We start from the raw sequence: 24,969 nt of genomic DNA, 5'->3' as shown, positions 1-24,969 counted from the left end.
TGTGGCAATCACCACTAACCTCACTAAAAATTGCAAGAAATGTGATCATTGTAAGTATAACCCTGATGATAACTGCACTCCTGACCTCAACCGGTATGTCCTCATAGGCGGAGGACGAAACAGGCTGTCCAGAGAAATTACAGACGCACTACTGATCCAACATGCAAAAGATGAATGCGTAGCACACCTCCTTGTCAGAGAAAGAACTTGATTTCCTGGATGGCACGGCAGTTTCGTAGTCACTTTCATGAGTCCATTCAAGGCTTTTCTTTCACTGGGCTACAGTGAACTAGAATATTGGGTAGTGTGCTCACTCCGCGGCGGCTCGACGGGGAGCGGAGGCGCCGCGTACGTCGACAGGCGTCTGCTTCGCGGCGCCGGCACCAGGTGGCACCGGTAGACTTCACGGTAAGAAGTACGGAAAATGTCAAAGTATGCAAAGGATTAAGACAAGGCTGTCCTCTATCACCGCTGCTGTTCATGTTTTATATGATAAACCTGGAACGGATGATACAATACTGTAACCTAGGTTTTAACCTGTCATATAGTTTAGGTGGAAAGGCGGTAGAGCAGCGCCTCCCCGGTTTGATGTATGCAGACGATATTGTGGTGCTAGCTGAGAGTCTGGAAGAAATGCAAACTCTAGTTAAGTTTTGCGGAGACGAAGGGGACGCTCTTAAGTCGGGTCTGATGATTTTCAACACCTGAACTGTTCAGGGTCTTAAAATACAAGGCCATGAAATACCCAGAGTAGCAGAATGCAAATATCTGGGAGTATGGGTAAACGAAGGATTGGCATACATTGGAAAGCACGAGCAATCACTTAAGGCCAAAGGAATGCCGGGCTAATGAAGCATAGGGCATTTTGGGGATACAACAAGTATGAGGTTTTGAGGGGTATTTGGAAAGGAATTATGGTGCCCGGACTTACTTTCGGAAATGCGGTTTTGTGCCTAAAATCAGAGGTACAGTCGACATTACAAATAAATCAGAGAGCCGTTGAACGATTAGCACTAGGTGCCCACGGCAAAACCACAAATAAGGCGGTACAGGGAGATATGGGATGGGCATCTTTCGAAGTACGGGAAGCTCAGAGTAAAATATTATATGAGGAACGCCTGAGGAAATTGGACAGTAACAGATGGGCAGCTAAAGTATTTAAATACCTGTACTTAAAAAGCGTTGACTCACAATGGAGGAAAAGAACTATAAAACTAACTAGTAGGTATGCTAGTCACAAGGACGGAGAAATAAAGGCTTTAAGCAACAGGTGAAAAACACAGAAGGTAAAAATTGGATAAATTCGATGGAGAAGAAACAGAGTGTGGAATTATACCGAAAGTGAAAAATGCAGATCAGGAAGGAAGCTTTCTTTGATAACTCAAGAGGCAATGCCCTACTTTTTGAAGCTAGATCAGGGTGCCTTAGAACACGCAGCTACAGAAAGAAATTAAACAATGAAGATGACGCATGTGCTGTATTTGGTAACTCCAGTGAAACTATTGACCATATTATACTCAAATGTAATGGTATCCACCCGGAAGTTGATGCAGGCGCAGGAACTGTTCCTGAAGCTCTGGGGTTTAGAGATAACAGTGGCCGGGTGAATAAACCGGCGGTGGAAACTAGCAAAAAACGACTGGAAGATTGGTGGCTTAAAAGCAGAGAAGTGACATAATGTTAGCAATGTAGAAACAAAAATTTAATAAATAGAATGATGGTTTAGTTAACCAATCTAAATCAATAATTAAGATATATGGTGAAAAATGGGCATGATAGCACTGCTACCACCCCTTTTCAAAGGGGACGCTCCAATATTCCATCCATCCATCCATCCGGTAGGATTTTGCGCCGCCCGTCGCTGTCAGCCGGTTCAATTTGTCACTGCGTTGTGTGCATTTGTGGCTTCGTTGTTGCTCTGTTGCGTGCATGTTTTTTTAGCGCTCATCGGAGGTCGCTTCAAGCGTTTGTGCAATAAAGGCCAGCTCAGGCTCTTGTTTAAGCTCCCGTCGAAGGTGAGTGTTGACTACATCACGCGCGTCGGTGTATGCGTGTTCTGCCTGGAGATCAGAACTCTTCGTGCTTTTCTTTCGCACATGATGGGGTAAGCGGACATGTGGCCTGTACTAACCGGTTGCTTCACTGGGACAGACTGCTAATAATAATAATAATAATAATAATAATAATAATAATAACTCTTTATTGAGTATAGTTAAACAACATACACATACAGAAGTGCCGAAGCTACAAGTGAGCTTGTGCGGCGACAACCGGCAGCCGCGGCAATCTTCGCGCCACATCACAACTCGATGGCGGAGAAAGGCAGTGGGCCTTTCGCCGAACAACTCATCTTCATACATTGCATGGATCGGCTCAAGGGCCTTATCATCGCTTTCTCTTGAACTTTATTAGAACAGCTAACCTTTTCTCTTTCATTTAACACCCCAGAAGAGGGGTTTATTGGGAGTTGTTCGGAGGACTGGAGACGGCGACCGGTGACGCAAGGCGATCGTAGAGCGAGGCACAATATCGTCCGAACAAGACGGTTCGAGCTCTCAGTGCGCGCGCCAGCTGATCGGCGTCTTCATCGTCCTTAGCTTCGGCGCTGTACCATCTTCCTCCTTACAATTGCCCCGGCGGAAAGAGGGAGCCATCCTGGCGACTTAGGGCGAGGGTGTGACAAGGGGGTCGTAGTATGGCTTAAGTCGACTCACGTGAACAACGTCTCGCCCGCGGCGACGGTGGTCTGAAGAAGGCACTGCCGGCTCCACGACGTAGTTAACTGGTGCTGTATGCTCTAATACACGATAAGGGCCATTATACTTTGCAGAGAATTTTGAATCAGCCGGAACACAGAGCCAAACGAGGGTGTTGGTAGGAAAGTCAGAAGCGGGCTTCCTGTGATCGCTCTCATGTCGGCGAAGATCTTGAATGTCCGACGTGAATGAGCGCGCCAGCTGACGGCACTGCTCAGCATTACAGGCAACAGCAGAAAGAACAGTGTGCTCTGAACTGTCGGGGTGGTAAGGAAGCATGGTGTCCAGTAGACAGGAAGGCACACGACCGTATATGAGAACGAATGGGGAAAATCCAGTCGTTGCCTGGGACGCTGTGTTACAGGCATAGGTGATTTATGGAAGCACCTGATCCCAATTAGACGCGTCAGAAGAAACGTACATGGCGAGCATGTAACCAAGCGTTCGGTTAAACCTTTCTGTGAGGCTGTTGGTTTGAGGATGGTAAGCTGTGGTGGTTCGATGTATTGTTTGGCAAGCTTCCAACAGCTCGCTGACCACTTGAGATAGGAAGACGCCGCGGCCACTGAGAAGTTCACGAGGAGCACCGTGACGTAGAACGAAGTGACGCAGGATGAAGGAGGCGACGTCACGAGCACTAGCCGTAGGCAGGGCTGCAGTCTCCGCGTAGCGAGTGAGGAGGTCCATGGCGACTATTATCCAGTGGTTGCCTGATGTCGAAGATGGAAGGGGACCATAGAGGTCGATGCCGACACGATCAAAGGGTCGCGCTGGACAAGGCAGTGGCTGTAATGGGCCGGCGGAGGGGCGCGGAGACGACTTCCGCTGCTGACAAGCAGTACAGGACCGAATATAGCGGCGGACATAGTTGTACATCCCCCGCCAGTAGTACCGCTGGCGAAGACGCTCGTATGTCTTCAATAGGCCAGCATGTGCGCTTTGCGGGTCGACATGGTGATGGTCACAAATTTCTGTGCGAAGATGGCGGGGAATGACCAAAAGCCATTTGCGACCATCCGGGCGATAGCTTTTCCGATACAGCAGACCACCCCGGATCGTAAAATGGGAAGCTTGGCGACGAAGGGCTCGCGGGAAAGAAGACGTTGAGGAGGCGGTGAAGACGTCTAGGAGCGAAGATATCCAGGGATCCCGGCGTTGTTTAAAAGGCAGGTCGTCGGAGGTGAGGGCTGCAACGGAGGGTTCGGATATAGAGTGCGAGGGTGTAGGAGAGGGCAGCGGCGAGCTCGACAAGGCGTCAGCGTCGGAGTGTTTGCGTTCCGATCGATATATCACTTCAAAGTCAAAGTCTTGATGGCGAAGAGCCCAGCGGCCAAGGCGCTCAGAAGGGTCTTTCAGGGAAGCCAACCAGCAGAAGGCACGGTGGCCGGTGATGACATAAAAGCGGCGGCCATATAAGTAAGGGCGAAACTTCGTTAAGGCCCAATCGATTGCAAGGCACTCCTTTTCTGTGACGGTGTAGTTAGATTCAGCTTTCGTTAGCGCTCGGCTAGCGTAAGCAACCACATATTCGGAAAAGCCTTGCTTGCGTTGAGCGAGGACAGCACCGAGGCCGATGCCGCTGGCGTCAGTATGCACCTCTGTAGGAGCGGATGGGTCGTAATGGTGGAGAATGGGCGGTGAAGTTAGTAGACGTCGGAGCGTAGTGAAAGCATCGACGCAGAGTGGGGTCCATGTAGACAAGTCGGCGGGACCATTCAGCAATTTTGTAAGCGGTGTAATGATGGTAGCAAATTTGCGGACAAAACGGCGAAAATATGAGCATAGGCCGACGAAGCTGCGCAACTCTTTAACAGACATCGGTTTCCGGAAGTCAGTGACCGCACGTAATTTGTGCGGATCGGTCAGGACGCCATCTTTGGACACGACATGACCCAGTATTCTCAGCTTGCGGGCGCCAAAACGACATTTCTTCAGGTTATGTTGAAGACCGACGCCAGTGAGACAGCTCAGGATTTGGTGCAAGCGCACGAGGTGCGTCGGAAAATCGGGAGAGAAAACGACGATGTCATCCAAATAACAAAGACAAATCTTCAACTTGAGGTCACATAATATGCTGTCCATAATTCGCTCAAACGTAGCAGGAGCGTTGCAAAGGCCAAACGGCATCACAGTGAACTCATATAGTCCATCAAGGGTAACAAAGGCTGTCTTCGGTCGGTCAGACTAAGCCATAGGGACTTGCCAGTAGCCAGAACGCAGGTCCAGGCACGAAAAGAACTCGGCTCCTTGTAAACAATGGATAGCGTCGTCAATGCGGGGTAGTGGGTATACGCCGTTACGAGTAATTTTGTTAAGACGGCGGTAGTCAACGCAAAATCTTATGGAGCCATCCTTCTTTTTCACAAGTACCACAGGAGACGACCACGGACTAGATGAAGGCTGAATTACACCACGTTGTAGCATGTCGTCGACTTGGTCAGCAATAACACTGTGCTCTGTAGGCGAAACACGGTAAGGGCGCTGGCGAAGAGGAGCATGACTCCCGGTGTCGATGTGGTGAACAACCTCAGTCGCACGGCCCAAGGAAGTCGTCTGAACATCAAACGTAAAACGGAACTGGTTGAGGAGAGCAAACAGTTGTTCACGGTGAGTCGGGTCGAGGTCACTGGCCACAGACGATAGAAAAAGGTCCCAACTTGGTATATCGGAAGACTCAGTAATCGGCGTTGCGGAGGCTACGTGGGCACTCTGTGGTAGATACCCATCAACCTCAAAAGGTGAGATGAGGTCAGCAACTTCAATATGACCAAAGCATTCTCCACAAAGTAGCGGGACCACAGCGGTGGAGGCATTAGCAACAACTATTTCAGCGGCACCGCGGTTAATATCAATGATAGCAAAGGGAAGAAGGAGGTGACGGCGAGAGGCGAACGTGGGAGAAGGCGCAAAAAGAACAGTCGCATCGAAACAAAATGGTACACACACGGCACCAATCACAGCACAGTTGGGTGGAATGTCGGTGTCGTCGACGACAACAAGTTTGGCGCAAGAAAAAGATGGCGAATAGTCAAGAACCGCATCACAGAGCGCAGAGAAGGCGACGTGGGCGCGGGCGCAGTCAATAACAGTACTGTGGCGGGAAAGGAAATCCCAGCCAAGAATTAAGTCATGCGAGCAGGACGCAAGCACTTAAAACTCGACGACTTATAAGACGTCCGCGATAACTACACGCGCTGTGCAAGCAGCAGACGGACGAACGGAATCGGCGCTGGCGGTGCGAAGAGAAAGTCCAGAAGGCGGGGTGGTGACTTTATGAAGCGAGCGGCAAAAACTTTCGCTAATGACTGACAGAGTGGCCCCGGTATCGACGAGTGCAAGGGCACGAATACCGTTGACAAAAACTTCGAGAACGTTCGGCGGAGACAGACGAGGACTTGTGGTAGGCGGAATGTGCGCAGCTCGTGCCCCAGGAATTGCGGCTGCTAGTTTTCCGAGTCTTGTGTCACGCTGCGACGCCGCATTGGCGACAAGGACCGACGGCGAGGGGATGGCAAGAGGGTGCAATCGGCCCGATGAGCTGTGCGGCTGCCCTGGAGATGTCCCCGAAGGTGGGCGCGAAGTGTCGTACCGATAGTTGCTGTCAGCCATAGTGCGTGCAGGGCAGAACGCAGAGTACGACGGCACAGGCGGCCTACGTGGCCTGGAATACCGCAGGCATAGCAGATAGGCTGGTTGTCATTCGTGCGCCAAGGATTGTAGGGAGGCGTCGTTGATAGGTACCGTGGAGCGACAGTCGGTGGCGCCATAGTCGGCACATACGCAAAAGACTGTGGCGGCGGAGGACGGGCCCTGCGCGGGCCACCAAATGAAGAGGGGTTTATTGGGGGTTATTCGGAGGACTGGAGACGGCGACCGTTGACACAAGGCGATCGTAGAGCGAGGCACAATATCGTCCGAACAAGACGCCAGCTGATCGGCGTCTTCATCGTCGTTAGCTTCGGCGCTGTATCATCTTCTTCCTTACACCCCCTTTAGTTTTGCATATTCCATTATAGGCAAAAAAAATAAATAAAATGGAACAAGGAAAAATAAGAAACATTTAGCACTACACACTATCAAAAATGCTCTGATAACATCAGTACATATTATAGGTTCTCTAACGCTTGAATAGTAACTCTCAATCTTTTGCGGGTGGTCAAAGAAAATACATCGTCCGGTAGTTCATTAAAGATAGCTGGAATATAATACCGTCTTGTTGCTTTACCGTAGTGAGTGCGCACTCTCGGTTTAAGATAACGAGGAACATGGGTCAACGGTACCGGTTACGTGTTTATAGGCCTGTATGCACTGCTCCAAAAATATTTTAGTACTACAATTTGTTTAAAAAGACTGTCAAAATAAGGCAAACCGGCTGTTCTAAATACACTGCTGGGCAAATTCTCCTGTGGCATGTAGAGGACGTTTGTAGCGATGTTTTTTTTCAAAATCCTAAATACTCGACATTTCCACGTGAAAGAGCAGTTAAAGAAACAACACATACCGTATCTTAAAACAATATATAGCCTAGAGCATGGGCGATTAGTTTTCTAATAGAAAAAGGTATCATGGTTTTCAAATTAAACAACAAACATCACTTCTACGTTTCTTACAAATGTGGTTCAAATGAGTATTCCATGTAAGATCACATGTCTAAGTGCACACCAAGATACTTAACCGACGGGACGCTAGCTATAGGTTGACAAGAACACAGAGAGCAATATGAGGGGTATAAATACATAGAATCTACATTTGGTACATCTTTGTGCGGGTTACAAAAACAGACAAGTCGGGATTTGGGGCTATTTATTTGTATTAAGTTTGAGACAAACCAATCACTAACATTAATAGCGTCCTCCTGAAGGTTAGCCAGGGCACATGAAAACTCAGGGTTGCTTGATACTAGTAAAGTGTCATCGTCGTAAAGGAATATGGTGGATGCTTTCACGGGGTCACATATATCATTCACATATAAGTTGAACAACAAAGGAGATGAAATAGACTCTTACGGGACACCGCACAAGAGACTTACCGCGTCACTTCAGATAGGCCAAAACCAAAATATGCCGGCCCGTCGTCAAAACTATTGCTAAGCGCCTGGATGCAAACTGGCTATGTGCATACTAAAGGTGGCCCACAAATAGCCCTGTTCGGCATTCCCAAAGATGATGCTTTAAAGAAGCAGTGGGAGATCAACCTCCGTCACTCGGACAAGCGGCTGGATGAGAGCTGTGCTGTTCGTGAGCTTCATTTTGAACCTTGTTTCGTTCTACGGGACTATGTTCATATTGTGAACGGGGAAGAAGTCCGCATCTCTCGTTGGAAGCCAGCATTATCCCCCGATGCCGTACCGACGCTATTGCCGAATCTGTCGGCCTATCTTTCAAAAACGATACCGAAAGAATGGCAACAAAGAAAGAGGAACCCCACTGCTGTTGAAACTCATGGACCCTCGAAAACAAAATTCTCAAGTCTGCCCGATGTACCCGTAACAACACAAGAGCAGGAATCGGCCCCAGACGAACAGATTCTGAAAGTGTTCTTGATACTTTGGAAATGGTTACAAATGTACTGCACAAATAATTAAGTTGGTTGCCCCCTTCACGCAGAAGGCCGATCTGAAGAAGTAAAAAGCTTTTATTTAGTCACCAGACTGCATTTCTATGTGAAAGGGGTTAATTCAAAAAAAGGGAGAATGGACGAAACACCTCAAACTAAACCGTTGATAACGCTGCTGTGAAGTGCTGGAGCAAGTGAAGGAAATAAAAAAGCGTGAACATAAATATATGCTGGGGCGACAAATCTGTTTATACGTTTCATAAAGTAGTGACTTTTTCTCTCCAAATGAGTATGCATTAGCTGTTAATGTGTTAATGCTGTTTGAAAACATTGTGGTGCGCCTCCTGTTCTGCGAAAAACGCGAAATGTAAATAATGCATCTTCCCGATTACTTTGTCAGAATTAATTGCGTTCATTCTACCTGTCATCTCCATGTCCCTTTTGTTTTTGTGTGCTGCAGCTTGGGTGCTTGTGAATAAAGAGTTGCGGCCGACACTCCTTCATGCCTCGTTTGTCCCTGCGGCATGAATCCCTTGCTATTACTATTGACGTTAAGCTTTAATGGAAAGCGTTGTATAACCCTCGGATATGCAGTGCATTATAATCTCTTTCCAGGGAAACAATGCAGGCACGAGTGACATACACTTCGTGAACATCCCAACGAGCCAAGTGCATTGATTACCGTTGTTTGAACATGTGCACAGCGCCGATGTTCAATTCAAGGTTCGCTTAGCCATTTCAGCAAAACCCACGCAATTGTCGCGGTAATATTTCAATTTGTCGGCGCGGCTACTGTGACGCCGGCCGAGCGCGGCACTGGCTTTTGCCCGTCCATCAAAACTCAGCCGCCGGCGATCGGGATCGAACCCGGGTACTCCAGCACAGTAGTTGGGCGTCTTACCACTGCGCCACCGCGGCGGGGCTCTGTTTAATCGCACTGCTTCGAAATAAAATTTTCAGTTCTTAGTCAGCGCCCGTGTCTGAGTCTCTTTCTTCGTGTGTGCTGTTACCTGAGCTTTTCGTTTACAGATATGTAATATCAACCAACTCGTCCCATCACTCTTATCACAGTAGCGATGAGAAGGACACTGCAGTTAGTGATAGCGTTAATGGTGATACAGCGATTACACTGATGCTGCAATGATAATATGATGACAGAAGCGATGACAATGACCATAGAGTGATGATAGTAGCGATGACAATGACAGCTTGTCTAGTTGAAAATGATATTGTTGACAGTAGCGACATTGATGACGATGATAATGATAGTATCGATGGCAATGAAGATTTAGCAAGACAAGACAGTTCTGCGAAATGGCTTTCGCCATTTCCGCTCTTAAGCGCAGACTGCAAATTCTTTCATATCCCCAGGAAGGCATCGGAGTGAAACAGCCCCACCGGCAAATGTATTTCTTCTAAGTGCACTGAGAAAACTGGGACGGCAAAATTTTGCAGTTGATTAGGATACACTCATTTTGTTTTCTTCACGTGTTGTTCTTGCACGGCGTTGACTCTGAATTTTCACGCATATACGTTATCCATGTTTTACTTCATACCATTAGATGCGTTCATTGTGAATTGGTTTTTCACTTGTTTTGCAATATAGAAGCTGTTGCGACTGTTTCAGTTCATATTAACCTTGCAATCCCACACCTTGTATTGTTTTGCTGTTCTTCAACAGGAAATATTTCATGCGTGTTGAAAGCGTTATATATTGCTATATATCCTTTATTTGTATTACCTCGTGATCCAACACGCGTTAGATATAAGTATACAGCATTTTGTGCACTATTGTTCTTTTTAAGTAGCGCTTTGCATCCGCCGATACCGTGTACGTGAGATTGGGGAACTTGAAAAAGCAACAAATTGCTCGCAAAATATACTGCATGAACAGCGACCGGACCAATTTAGAATATGCGCAGACCACATTCCGTCGAGAAATAGATGTCGTTTTCCGCTGCTTCAGGGCCTACACGCTGAAGCGTTCAGTTACAAGAGAGCGCTTACCGCTACCCGGTAATAAAAAATCAGTTTTTGAAAGCATGAACGGGAAGTTGACCACTGTGTCCGAAACCACACTAATAACAACAATAGTTGCAGGGGAGATGCAACTTTCAGTCGCAGCGAGCACAAGGGGCCGAAATAAAGCTTAGAGGCGGTAGCGCCCTGACATTGACTCAATGTAGGAAAGCGAGCATTCCTGTTTAGCGGGTATTAGAGTGAAATACCAAACTGAGCAAGAGCAATATATTATTCCTGCAGAACATTACAGGCGTGTTTTCTGCGGTGAGAGGCAGCTAATTAGCTGCACAAATCACAAATGAGTTTCTAAAACTTTCACATCCAAATGCCAGCAAAACATGGGCACATTGCCGCTATTTTTGGCCACAATTGCCTTGAAGCTGTTAGCCAATTTTAGACGACATTTCAAAATGTTAGAAACGCGGCGAGAAAACGAACCTAGCCTGTCGGTTTTTTCATACCTCACAGCGGTAAGGTGCAGCTGCAGGGTCAGCGCATCCGTGCGTTACAACTTTTTCGTAAAGAACGAGCAGTCGAATGAGTGACATGGCTGTAAAACCCGGTCTGGCATGCCGGCGCCTAATGCACTGTATACATGATGAACCAAGGTGCGAAACTTTGTCTTTACATCAGCCAAATATTAGGTGACTGTGCTCGCATGCGTTAATCTGGAGATATTTTTCAGCATATATATATATATATATATATATATATATATATATATTATTTATTTATTTCAAAAATTACATACAAATACGAGCCTGCCCAAGCCAACAATGGGCTTGTGGGGCAGCGCTCGGCAGAATGGAGCAAGCCCAGGGGCGGCACAGTAAGTCAATTGCACAAGACTCAAACTAAAAACTAAAGAAAGGCAGTAAGAAATGACGGGGAAGAAAAAAAAATAAAATAAAAAACAAAGAAAGAAAGAAAAGAAACAAAATTACACATACTGATCAAAGATATAAGATTTTACTTCTTTCCGCGTGCTGGAAGATAAAACATTATCTGGCAGGTCGTTCAACACATCAGGTACATAGAAGGCACGGACACGTTTCCCGTATCTTGTCCGTACTCTTGGTAAGGAAAAGCGGTCGCGTGGACGTAATGTTCTGGCGGGGACATACGGGAGGCAGAACTCATTGTTCCTTATGGTTTGACACATTTGCAGCATACGCTAAAGCATAGCTGCCCTTCCACTAGCTGCACCGGGAACATCAAAGACAACATGCTGCCATCGCGCTTCACACGCTGATGACATGCATGCATGCATGTAAAATCCAGGTGTATGGACAATTTATAATATCGCGTGGCTTTGCATCATCGCTTATGGCTACGGCCTGCCGTGAGCGTAAGCTACACCTACCGTTCTATAGAAATGGAAAAATATTGAAAGCCTACTGATGAGGTGTAGCTTTTGGAAGCAGAAAGTTTGAAACGGGAATACACTTTGGGTTGTTGAGGCATGTTAATTACGAAGTAGTACATAGGGGCTATCTCCGTGGAATGACTTACTGCACACCTCAAGAGGTGGCTTTTATGCCAAAAGACCAAACGTGAATTTGATGATGAAGTGCTGTTTGCTGGAGCAATACAAGTCGTTAAGGTGGAAATTCTGTGTTGATGCTTTTTGACATTACGTGTGCTGCGACATGCAGGCGCCGTGGTGGCCCGCGAGTACGGTATCCCTTGCGTCGTCGGGGCGTTTGGAGCCACGTCTCTCATTACTCCTGGTGAGATATCGTCGAGAATTCCTAATGATCCTGTGAACGGCAGGCCGGACTCCGCGGTTTCGCAGAGCATATCGCGAGTCTGCTGTCGCTTGGCCTGTCAGACGATAGTAGCGGACGGCAGCCTCTATGCTTGCTGTCCAAGCGCTCGTGCTGAGCTGACTTGAATGGCTGTGTGGCCCCAGTTCTAAACAACTGCTGTACCCTCTACATCCCAAGATCTAAATATAACTTCGCTTGTACGGGAGAACGCCTATGCGCAGCAGCAGGAGTGCATCTCTAGGCTGTGTTTGGCTGGGCGGATTTATGCAAAATATTGCCTCTAATTGGTTCACCGATAAAATAATGATTTTCTCAAATCGCAACCTGATGATAAACTTTTATCACAAAGAATTCACGATTTAAAATGCACACGTTATAAAAATCGCTTCCATTTTTAAGCATGCACTCTTTGATCACCTAGTATATAAAACATTTGTTTTTATTAAAGAGAAGTTTTTCAAGCATAATATCGACTTCTCGGGATGCCCTTACATTTCGCCCGTTGGAGTCTAATCGCGAACTAAACAAGTGTAGGTGTCAACCCAACAGTGAAACAAATACGGTGCCTTCCTTGCGCTGAAAACGAACGCTTGTGGCTGCGTTTCGATGGAGGCAAAACTGCCTCTGTGTGCTGTGAGTCCACGTTAAAATATTCCTAAATAATTGGTTTGCAGGAAAGTAGAGGTGCGGTATCTGTCACACTTATTCTATGAAGAAAGAGACACCATATGCGCATGTGGTGTCTCTTTCTTGTTTGTGTCCTTGTCGCGACACCCCACCCGTTGTGTGTTGTGGCTGTAGGAAGAAGGAAAAGAAAATGCACGGGCTTGCTACTGGCTCTGTAGCTGAGCCACCTCGACTGCCTCGTGTGGACAGAAGAGAGAAATAGAAAAGAAAGAAACAGAAGAGGGAGAGAATGACGCGCGCCGCTACAGCCGTCGTCTAATACGTAACAATGACGGCCTACAACAGATAAAAATTTGGTGACTGCCTAGCCCCCGCCGCAAGCGGCGTTGATCTACCAATCCCAGCCCCATAGGGCCAGGAACAGCCACCCTTCACCATCTCCCCCGACACCTCACCTGTGCCGTGGTAGAAATAAGGCGGGTGGGAGAGAAAGCTGAAAAAGATGCCATAGTGGAGTGCTGCAGAGTAATTTAAACCATCTCCTCTTTCTCTTTGCGCTTTTATTCCCACCTTTCGCCCCTTCTTAAGGTGTGGTTAAGGTGTCCACACAATGTGTGACAAAACTGCGCATCTCCTTTCCTGTAAACCAATTATTTATTCATAACAATAAACTAAACTAATCGCGGTAGAAAAGGCGGTGTTAAATGTGCCACCGCGTCTACTCTTGAGGTAAAACTTTAAAGTGCCTCCGATTGAAACCGTCGAACTGTGTATAACATTTATAACCATGCAAAGCCATACTTAAAGCTTTGGCTAGTATAGCTATGTTCAATTCATGCTTAGACCTCAAACATTTGTCTGCTATTAATGAATCTTTGTAGATATTTATATCGAAAAATGAGAAACTCTCTCCAAGTCTTGCATCCGCCCGGTCTGGTTTATTTCATACGCAAAAAGAATGTTCGAAGCGAGGTTATAAATATAGACAAGAGCAGCAGCTCGTGCCCAAAGAGATTGTTTTTTTTTTTCGCCATGACTTCTTGCACAGACAGATAAGCCTGCGCGTATTCATCTAGTTCACATTCTGTGACATATGCAGGATCCATGGTGCGGCTGGACGGGACGAAGGGAACGTTGGAAGAGATTGTCGAAGCTTGACTGAGCTTATTGTGGGGCAATTCGTCTCACCTTGTCTGTTGTTTAGGTTTTTGTTTATTTTCCGTGAACGAAACAAACTGAAGCCGTAATAAATGTTTAGTACACGTTTTCTTTACTGCAACGAAATCGCTTAATCTTCCAGAAGGTACATCAGCAAGTTGTAATCCTAGGAAAGGACAAACCACTCTGTTTTCAGTACGATGGGCCGTGCAATACATTCATCAAACACTTTGGTGGAAATAAAGCACATTCGCCCCTCTGGCCGGTCTTTTTCATTGGGAATATCCACTGCACAATGGCCGTTCGTTGTGCGCATATAAGCACAGTGCTCATATGGCGGAACCAATTTCCTGCTGCTGTGATATTTGAAGCAAAGTTTGAGCATGATTCTAAATATTCAACTGTTCACTCTGTGGATGTGATTGGCGGAGCTAACGACATTTTATATACCGTCATTTAGCACTGTCAGCTCTACCCGCTTTTCTTGTGCAATGCCCTTAACATCTGGTAGTGTTGCAATTCGCCTTTTGCGCGAGTTTTCTGCGCATGCGCGAAGTCGTAGCGGGGACCGATGGAAACACATTGGATGGCGTCGGCAGTGTTTCTCGGCGCCGCCAGAGCACGGGGGCTGGTGGCACCGGGCGGCACGGGGACCGTCACAGGCTTGGCAAAGCGATGCCAACCACATCTGCCGCGTACGGTTGCCACTCTCTAGGCGTGCCGTGATGCAAGACGCGGTTTTTTAGGTTCCCTTCGACGAGCCGCGACCAACAACGACGTGAAGCTTAAATTAGGACTACCAAGCGCCAAGATATGAATGGCCGACCTTAGCAACCGAGTGCGTACTCTAGACTGTGCAAAAAACACTTCGTTACAGTTATGTATGCATCTAAAGGAAATATGCATGATGAAAAGTATCTACTGGAGTTTGCACCAAGCCTGTAACCCACCAGTGATAGCCGTAATGAGCATTTGCTCGGCGCGTTATTGCTTTATGTACGAGGGGGCCTGATGGCGATGTATTTTGTTGTTTCTTTTCTTTATATGCGAAAGGGCTAGGTAGTTCAGATAAAACAGGCGGCTGTGTGCGCTTGGCCGTAATATTTAGCATGTTTTATCGTGACTGCCACCTGAATAACAAGCAAAAAAATACGCCGTTTGTTGTAATGCACCGCCGGTGTCGAGCCGAGTGGTTGAGCTGGTCACGAGGCTCGCGAACGGCGATGCATTACAACAAGCGCCGTATTTTTTGGAATAGCACAACGAGCGGGCTGGTGTGCCATTTGAAGTCAACCGGTTGTGTGTCTTCCTTTTTGTCCGCATTTAAGATCACGCCGCTAATTAAAAAAAAAGCTTTTTTCCTCTTACTGTTCTGCTTGCAGAAGAACCCTGAGTGACGGAGGAATTAAAGGGGCAGAAGCCGCATCACTTTACCGCATGTGCACGAATTATGCTCGTACTCCCATGTTGTGTTTGTGGGGACTTGCTTTGTTACCTAATGTGCTGCTTCGACCCTACTTGCCTCTCTAAAAGCTCCGTGGCAGCGCATTTATCTGTGCAGGATATTTTTCATCTGCACGTGAAGAGCGGAAAACTACGCCAGGGTATTCGCGACTCGTACAGCTCACTCAAGAGGATGCTGAACTGGGCTCCCAGTGGCGTCAGTGATATTGCTACTCTTGCGGAGTTTATCACCTAGTGTTGTCCCGAGTGTAGTCCTCGAAAGAGAGTTACACCCTGATGTAGTCAAGGGCACAAGTGGGCCGGAAATTAGTCTTCAATTACAGTCGCTATGCCGGAGAAATAGCAGGATCATTAGCCAGCGTGAACATCAACGCGGATTATTCAGAAAGGCCGGGCCAGTCGTGGCAGATGAGAGTATGAAATACCGGAGCCTACATCGCCCAAATGGGGACTCGCCGCAGCAATCACTGGCTAGAACTCAGGTGGCACTACAAGAGCTTCAAAAACAGCACTGAGCATAGTGTACAAATTCTCATGCTATGCCCTGTATTCGCTGAACCTTCTGTGGATATGCAGACAAGGCTATAGGGGCGCAGCTTTAGTGTCACAACAAGTATAACCCAGGCATTCCCGGTATGAGGTACTTTCTTAACGCCCAATTGGACATTTTGAACCACCAGCGGGTTCATTTCCGTCAATGTAACCATATGTGAACGCAAAATTGTGACTAATTGGTAGTACAGATGACATACATGCAAACATTTACGATAAGAGGAACCGGCGGGATGAAGAAGCAGCAGAGGCGGACTGCCTACGGTTTGTGGAATTGCAGACAGGCGGCGCAGCCATTGACGTGCGCACGGCGTACTGTACTCACGCTGCAGACTTGATAGAATTATAACGGTAGTAATTTGCAATGATATATGCGGGAGCAGCGCCCGGAAAATATCCGGAGGGATAATATTTTGCCGCGGAGTGAGCTGGTGCGTTTTGGCTGTGTATTTTCGTCGCATAGCCACGGAAAATTGTTCCAGAATCTAGCCAAGGTTCAGTAGGTACACAAAGCACAACTCTACTATACTAGGCATCGCTTCTCTTTTAAAATCAAATTTCATGCATGGGTCTACACTGGTATTTTGTGAATTATTTTGTGCCTGTTGACGCCAGTTTTATTCCTCGCTTTGGTTTGACTACGTCTATAGATGTCTGCACACATTTTACCGGATTGCAATTTTGATCTGATTACCGTAGAAACAATTTTACATGTAAGTACAGATTTGTACTTGTGTAGCACATACAAAAGTTACACCTTTCACCATTTTTGCGCTACTATATTTTAGTACAAAATATATAGTCTACCTACGCACAGGCACGTCTAGACAGGCGTGCCCGTACACCTTGTAGATTTTATTTCTACTAGCTAGGTTAATTTATAGGGTCGTTCAAGTGCATGTTATAAGAATATTGTCTACATTTCTACATCTAGTGTCAAAGGTGATGTTTCCCTTAAATAGGTTTCGTTCACACATACGATATCGTTTTTTTTTTTTGCCAGCATTTGCCATAAGTGCTCGCGCAACAGCATCATTTTTAACAGCTGCCTCAAAATTGAAGAATCTGCACGCCTCATAAGAACACACCTATAGGAGGGAGTATTAGTGCGGGCAGTTCAGTGCATGAAGGTTGCTTTGAATTTTAAAGACTGGAGAAGTGGGCAGTCCTCCTTGAGAGTGGGAACAGATCTGAGTTTCACCGCAATCTCAATGTGAGCAGTTCGTCGAGCACCTTATCAAACATTTTATTGCGATAGCATTACTTCGCTATGTTCACAGATTTCTGTCCGCTGGCCGTGTCCGCAAAATCTTGTCCGCAGCAGTTGTGAGTAATTGAGAAGTGGTAGAGCCTAACGAGTGGTGTCAATCGATAGAGGGTGACGTAATGTAGTGTTCGAAAAAATAAATAGGTCAATAACTTAATTCGGTAAATAATTAGGATAACTGGCTCACAAGAAAGGAAAGGCGCAGTTTCTGTCACACTTGTTCTGCGGACACCTCAACCGCGCCGTAAGGGACAGGAGGAAGGTGGGAGTGAAAGCGGAAAGAGAGAAATAGGTGCCGTAATGGATGTGACGTCCCGCACCCGGAAGTAGAGCCGCAAAAGGGCATAAGAAAGGATTGGCGCGCAATTTGAAAGTACCAAAGACTAAATTGGGTAAACACGAAGTGAAATAATGTGAGGTAGAGGATGTGACATCACGCGACCGGAAGTAGAACCGAAAAAGGGGATAGGAAGGCAAAGGCGCGCAATTTGAAAGTACCAAAGACTAAAATTTGCAAACTAGAAGTGGATTAGGCCACTAGAAGCAACCAGAAGGAACCAACAGCAGCACCCGTGCTTTCGCACTACTCCAATGTAGATTCAGCAGTGCTCTTTAACTTATTGCATGCTCGCTTCGCTTTTTCCCACCTTTAACCTGGTGTCCGCCTTTATTGCCCGCCCCTACGTGCTTTATATGTTCGGGAAAAGATGAAAATATGAGAGAGCAATCCCCGACGAATAAACAGATATAGCTTTGAGACTGCATGACCTACACTTCCCTACCGTAGCTTACCATGTTAACTCTGCACTACTCTTCCTACTGACATTACTGCAGTACAAGGAACGTCTCACCGTATACTCGGCATGAAATAAGTAAAAAATTTATTTATATTTTATGAAAACATTAATGTATCTTTTCATGGCAAACTGTTCTGCGTTTATTTAAAATATGTTGTGAGTTTTTAATGTGAATTTTAATTATTTCTAATAATGTTGAGTCTTCTTTTTTGGACGTATTCCTATATTGTTTATATTTGGCGTTTACAGCTGAAATTTTTGTTGTGGATACTTACGCGGACCCCAGCTGCTGCAGCCAAGACATTTCCGGCAAACTACTTATATAAAAATAACCATTTTTAAGAAGCCCCGAAAAAAGCAAATATGTTTACAAATACATCGATTTGCTACTCACCTTTAACAACGAAATAGTGCTCAGATTTATTCCCTTACTTCGGAAGCAACGATATAAAAAATGTCCGCCTTTATCTCTATTCAACACTGGACAAATGGTATTTCGCGTATCGAAGTATTCGTTTGTAATCTGCCCTTCTATTCTCCTAAAGACGGCAATTTCATGTGCTCAGTCATGTTTGAATGAACAACACCCGCCGCACTTAAGACCGGTTGATATAACCCGCACTCTGCGTGCGGAGGAATTTTATTTAATTTGACCAAAGCTGAAGAACCTTCTGGGGAAGGGCATCTTGCTCGGGCACAGGGTCTGTTTTGTATGGAGGTTCCAGCAGCACTTCCACAGACATGCTGTTCCTGCGAAAATGAACAGAGCGCTTCGCATGAACTCACGCAGTTAACTGAGCAAGTGGAAACAACGTCAGTTTTGTTTTGATTATGACTCGTTTACCCCTTCCTTTTTCTGCAATAAGAACGGAGCTACGGTGTCTTTCTGTACAACCTCTACGAATGCACGTACTATGCTGCTCCGTCACAGCGAACAATTTCGGGGCTAGATCTGCGCTTGTTCTGTGGAACTCAAGTGCGCAAACAGTAGACCATACACAGAAAAGACGCAGAGAAGACAAGAACAGGCACTATACTGCTTGCAACTACTTTATTCTTCATGGCAACGACACGTATATAGACCTGAAGCCACCCTTGTGCAAGCAGACGAGAATCCGACATGTCATTTGGTCCAAGTTAATAACGTCGCGAGCACAAGAACTTATACTCGGCTCCGTACAAAGAAATAGAAGTGTCGCATATACAGTTTTCGCCTTTTTTCTTGACATGAAAGGCTTCGAGTGCCAACCGCGCGTGTTTATGCTTGCTTCTGCCAAGATTCAACGTCTTATCAAATCGCGGTGCACATTTGAAAGCAAGAATATGCGACACGAGATGAACAATTTTGTAAATGTTCTTCTTAACATTTAGCGCATGCTCCCTGAGTAGCTTTGATACAGCGGCCAGTCTGCCCGTCGCAAGTCTTCCCGTAGGAAAGTGGGATAGAATTCACCACTTCAATGGCGCATGGAACATTAGCAGACAAGCCGTCCATCACTGCACGTTCGGGGGCAAAGCTTAGCTATCCCTCTGGCCTTTTCTAAGTTTTGCTTCAGCACCTGCGGTGATAGACGGCTTGGCTTACGTGTGCGGATAAGATTAGGAAGTTTACGGTGATCAAACTGAAGCAGCTAGGAGAGGGCTGGGTAATTGGAGGGATATGGGAATGGGTATACACTGCAGGGGGTATAGTCAGATAGATGATGATGATGACCCCTGATACGTGAGTTTTTCCTAAACAACTGCCTCCTCTTGTCTCTGAGTGCTACTCCTATAAATGTATCGATGACGTTATTGATTCACACCGCCCCAGGACTGCCTAACCTGTCAGCGCTGCTTGTTAAGTTCTGCTTCGGTGACCTCGGTTATCTCATTCGCTGCTTCTGTGGTGCTGCCTCGCTGGTCGCTCCTGCGGCAATCTCCACAATATACGAATCGCTCCCAACCTGTAAATCCTCTTTTGCGGCACGTGCAATCTGCCCAAACACCCATCCCTGTGTCCGGTACGTGCGAACGCATGAATGAAGGGGCTCGACATGAATACAAAACGAATTTTTGTATAACTACCAAACCTGTGAAATCATGTAATACGATAATCTTGCTGATGCTCCAAATGAATCACTTTCCTTTCACATATTTAAGCCGTATTTTGTTGAACATATATCAAATCCAGAGGTGGAATGGAAGCGCGCAAGAGAGGCATAATTTAGGTTTACGCTTAGTCCCTTACTCACGCGTGCTCTGCGCCTGAATCTAAATCAGTACAACCCCGGGAACCTACGTGGCACTACTTTGCATCTGCATACCGATGTTATAGGACACAAAGCATCACTTACCGCTTTAACCACTCGGAACACTTGACGGCGATGTCGAGGATGGCACCGCAGGCTCCGATGAGCGCAAAGCCCAGCCACATGTCCACGTGACCGCCAATGTATATCATCAGGTCTTCCATCTCCGATGGGGAAAAGAATATTGCACCGTTAAAGGATGATGCGAACACGAGAAAGTAGTGACCCTTCGCGACCCACCAAAATGAGGAAAAATGCAACGCTAGTTGAAAGACTCCAATTGTGAGCCGCGCCGATCAGCGGAAGGCGGCTTCAGATAGCGACCGGACAACTTTCGTGCCAGCTTAGTCGGCCCGATGCCGCACGGTCAGCAGAAGACTGCGGGCAGTGCCATCTGGCTGAGTAGAAGGTGCTAAATACATATATCACAAAAGACACACGAACTTGGCGACATGATGCATACTGTTAAACTTCATGGCAATATTCGTGATAAAAAGAAACCCTTCGCAGGCGATCGATGGGTTAGTTATATTGCATAGGCCTCCACAGAGGCTTTTTAGTTTGATTTATTCGCTTGCTAACTTTCGTTTACTCACGGGTTGCGTGGCCCGCACACGTGTATCAGAGGCGACATGTAATTACCGCTACGCGGTGCCCTGTGACGCTGAGCGCCTCACCGCACGGAAACCAGTGCTGTCTCCGCATGGAGGACTTCCTTTCAATATCGAAGGAAGTGTGCTTTGGTAGTTTAATTGGATCAGTTCCCAGACCTAAATTTTTGAGTTTGTACCGTCTTTCATATTTGTTTAATCTCCTTGCTCCCTGGCCACGTCACACAACGGATGGGGACTTTTTCTCCGACCCATAATTCCTATCAGGAAAGGTAGTAAATTATGATTTGCAAGCACACGCCTGACCACGTGGCTCTCTCGCCTTTATCTGCCATTGCCTGTTGCTTGCGAGACGGCCCAACACAAAGCTTTCTTTGCGCAGAAAAAAATGTCATACGGCTGCTTCTTAAATGCACCGAGGAGTTACATCACAAATGTCTTTGCAAAGCAATAAGAAATGGCAACGTCATTGCGTTCATCGTCTTGGAACGGTTGTGGGTTATCACAGGAGCTGCGCTACGCTACTCCAAAGGTGTCACAGGTGCACATTTAGGCTACTTCTGTAAACAATGTGTAGTACAGTTTCATTTGAAAGGAATTCACCTATGTTTTAGCGTAGCTAAAAATATGGGCCTGAAAAGGAAATAAGATTATGCAAACACCTAGTTTCTCCACTCCTTTCAGCCGACTTTTGGTGCACGTAATTAAGACGGTAGTCAAGAGTAGTGCGCATCAAAGTATATGAGTGACGTCCAGGAGCAGCGGCAGAGCAGACTCACGGGAATCCTGGGAAAGGTATAGATGGTTTTCTTCTTGTGAGAGCCCATGACAACAGTGACATGCACCTGCGAACGACTGAGAATGCATTGACCATCAAGAATACGCAATCAAAATATCCTTTTACGTCATCAGTTCTGTCGACACAAATGAAACTTGAGTAGCTGCTTAACTGAAATGCACGATTCCGACAGCACCAAACACGAACAGAACACGAAGAACACTTAGAGAATTCTGCGTTTCGCCTGCCGCTTGTTTCCCCATTCGTTTCTTAGGCACTCCACAATCGTCGCCAGTATGCTAAAATCAGAACCGTACGAAGAAATGCCCAACCTTTAGTGGGATTTCCAACCATCTCCACTTACCGTGGCGTCTACCCATGCAATATACGCATATAAAATCGATCCTGCCAATATTCCACTCTGTGAACTCCAATACCTGCCGCACACATTGACGCCAACTACTGTAATCTTTATTTATTGTTGCCAACAGCCGCAGGTAGCAGCCTTACCACTTTGCTTTTACCACGCAAAAACGCAAAATAATATAGGAAATGATACGAACTTTTTGTTCTGTTTGTGCCCGTACACAGCCACCTGGCGCACCTATATATAATATAGGTGCGCCACCTATATAGGGCATAAACTTATAGGAGGTGACACACATTCCTTGACAGAGGCCGGACCCCGGCCGAAACGTCGGATTACAGTGTTGTTTTATAATATATATATATATATATATATATATATATATATATATCAAGGGGAAATGAGGGTGCTCGTTATAATACATGAAGGAAAGAAGCCAACAGTCGGCGAGGCCAAGGAAAGCGTTGGGGATGGTATGTTTATGTCATTTTTTTTAATGTTTACTTCGATAACCACAGAAATTAGTAATGTAATCTGTTTAGGGGAAAGATAATTAGACACAAAGTAGAAGAAAAAACAACGTGCCGATGGTGGGATCCGAACCCACGACCTCCGAATAACGCGTCCGGTGCTCTACCAACTGAGCTACATCGGCCGCTGTCCCCCCTGCTACTTTCTTGGGTATTTATGTTGTCTGTATACGAACCTTGATAGTGTTCACCAGCGCCGCCCTCAGCCATAGCGGCGGACGTGGGACGTCCTTTGTTACCGCCAGCGTCACGTAGAACGTGATCAAGAGCGAGGGCGAAAGCTGTGCTAGAACCCTCTTACGCTACCTATGGCTTCAAGACTGCCAGAACCGAGACCCCCGTAAGCTACAAGCAGATCAATCAAGGGGAAATGAGGGTGCTCGTTATAATACATGAAGGAAAGAAGCCAACAGTCGGCGAGGCCAAGGAAAGCGTTGGGGATGGTATGTTTATGTCATTTTTTTTAATGTTTACTTCGATAACCACAGAAATTAGTAATGTAATCTGTTTAGGGGAAAGATAATTAGACACAAAGTAGAAGAAAAAACAACGTGCCGATGGTGGGACTTTGTGTCTAATTATCTTTCCCCTAAACAGATTACATTACTAATTTCTGTGGTTATCGAAGTAAACATTAAAAAAAATGACATAAACATACCATCCCCAACGCTTTCCTTGGCCTCGCCGACTGTTGGCTTCTTTCCTTCATGTATTATAACGAGCACCTTCATTTCCCCTTGATTGATCTGCTTGTAGCTTACGGGGGTCTCGGTTCTGGCAGTCTTGAAGCCATAGGTAGCGTAAGAGGGTTCTAGCACAGCTTTCGCCCTCGCTCTTGATCACGTTCTACGTGACGCTGGCGGTAACAAAGGACGTCCCACGTCCGCCGCTATGGCTGAGGGCGGCGCTGGTGAACACTATCAAGGTTCGTATACAGACAACATAAATACCCAAGAAAGTAGCAGGGGGGACAGCGGCCGATGTAGCTCAGTTGGTAGAGCACCGGACGCGTTATTCGGAGGTCGTGGGTTCGGATCCCACCATCGGCACGTTGTTTTTTCTTCTACTTTGTGTCTAATTATCTTTCCCCTAAACAGATTACATTACTAATTTCTGTGGTTATCGAAGTAAACATTAAAAAAAATGACATAAACATACCATCCCCAACGCTTTCCTTGGCCTCGCCGACTGTTGGCTTCTTTCCTTCATATATATATATATATATATACCGGGTGTCCCAGCTAACTTAAACCAAGGGGTACAAAATAATATATTGGAGGTAGGTCAGTGAAACCAACTACATACAACTGCCAGCCTTTTTGCGCACTACAGGCAATTTCTTGTTTTGCAGTTAATTAATTAGCTAATTATGTTAATTTCTTTAATTTATTAAATATCGACTTTAGACCAAAAACGTGAATTGGAAAGTTATAGAGCACCTTCAGAAACCCCCATTTCATTAATTGCGATAAAGAAGGTCTCACGTGTATCTTTTTTTCCGGGCTCAGATGAAAGTCCGCGAAATACAAATAATGCCACGTGACTAGTGCTTTTGTGCGCCGCGATTGTGGTGCTCTCAGTCGTGGTTTGAGCGAACGAAATTAGCTGGGGCCGTGTCTTCTTAGCCCCGTTAAAGCGGCAGGCCGATATGCCTACGATGCCTTTTTCGCCCGCGTCAGACAGCCGGCCCACGTGACGGTGCAGTAGCAGCGAGAGCGGCGAGCCCACACCACCGAGATTCTAACAAGGCCTCCTTCTCTCCCGTCAGCGAAAGTGACGACAAACGGATGAGCGATAAGGTATCAGCCACTGAATCTGCGCATACATGCTTGGGTAAAGGGACGAGATGACATCATGTGCCTCGACTAAAATTAGCGCTGCACCTTCATTTGTCGGTTCTTTATCGTCATCCGCCTGTCGTGATGTAGGCTGCTGCGGTGCGCAGGCCTGGCCAAAATCGCGGTGGCGACGGGCGAGCTCGAGCTCGCTCGGACCATCGCCAACATTTCTGCCTGCCGCTGCAACGGGACCATCGGGTCACGGCCGCAGCTGATTTCGTTCGCTCAAACCACGACTGAGAGCACCACAATCGCGGCGCACAAATGCGCTAGTCACGTGGTATTATTTGTATTTCGCGGGCTTCCTTCTGAGCCTGGGAAAAAAGATACATGTGAGACTTTCTTTATCGCAATTAATGAAATGGGGGTTTCTGAAGGTGCTCTACAACTTTCCAATTCACATTTTTGGTCTGAAGTCGATATTTAATAAATTAGTGAAATTAACATAATGAGCTAATTAAGTAATTGCAAAACAAAAAATTGTCTGTAGTGCGCAAACAGGCTGACAGTTGTATGCAACTGGTTTCACTGACCTACCTCAAATATATTATTTTGTAACCCTTGGTTCAAGTTAGCTGGGACACCC

General features: G+C 46.4%; 2 protein-coding genes across 2 annotated transcripts in view; one reads left to right on the top strand and one right to left on the bottom strand.

The window, feature by feature from the left end:
- Positions 1-14,137, top strand: part of LOC146194329 (uncharacterized) — a 327,933-nt gene extending 313,796 nt beyond the window's left edge. The window contains exons 39-40 of the mRNA XM_084597350.1: positions 11,990-12,064; positions 13,830-14,137. Of these exons, the coding sequence (XP_084453476.1) occupies positions 11,990-12,064; positions 13,830-13,888 (134 nt within the window). The 3' untranslated portion in view covers positions 13,889-14,137. The remainder of the gene's footprint in view (positions 1-11,989; positions 12,065-13,829) is intronic.
- A 4,475-nt stretch (positions 14,138-18,612) lies between these two features.
- The window catches only part of LOC146194326 (uncharacterized), a 441,606-nt gene continuing 435,249 nt past the window's right edge, over positions 18,613-24,969 (bottom strand). Inside the window, exons 20-22 of the mRNA XM_084596527.1 lie at positions 21,650-21,725; positions 20,305-20,423; positions 18,613-18,718 (exon numbers count right to left, since the gene is read on the bottom strand). Coding sequence (XP_084452653.1) covers positions 18,613-18,718; positions 20,305-20,423; positions 21,650-21,725 — 301 coding nt within the window. The remainder of the gene's footprint in view (positions 18,719-20,304; positions 20,424-21,649; positions 21,726-24,969) is intronic.

Source organism: Amblyomma maculatum, chromosome 3 (assembly GCF_055883805.1).
Source record: "Amblyomma maculatum isolate TAMU_Amacu chromosome 3, ASM5588380v1, whole genome shotgun sequence".
Taxonomy (NCBI): Eukaryota; Metazoa; Arthropoda; class Arachnida; order Ixodida; family Ixodidae; genus Amblyomma; species Amblyomma maculatum.
This window is presented reverse-complemented; position numbering and strand designations above follow the sequence as displayed.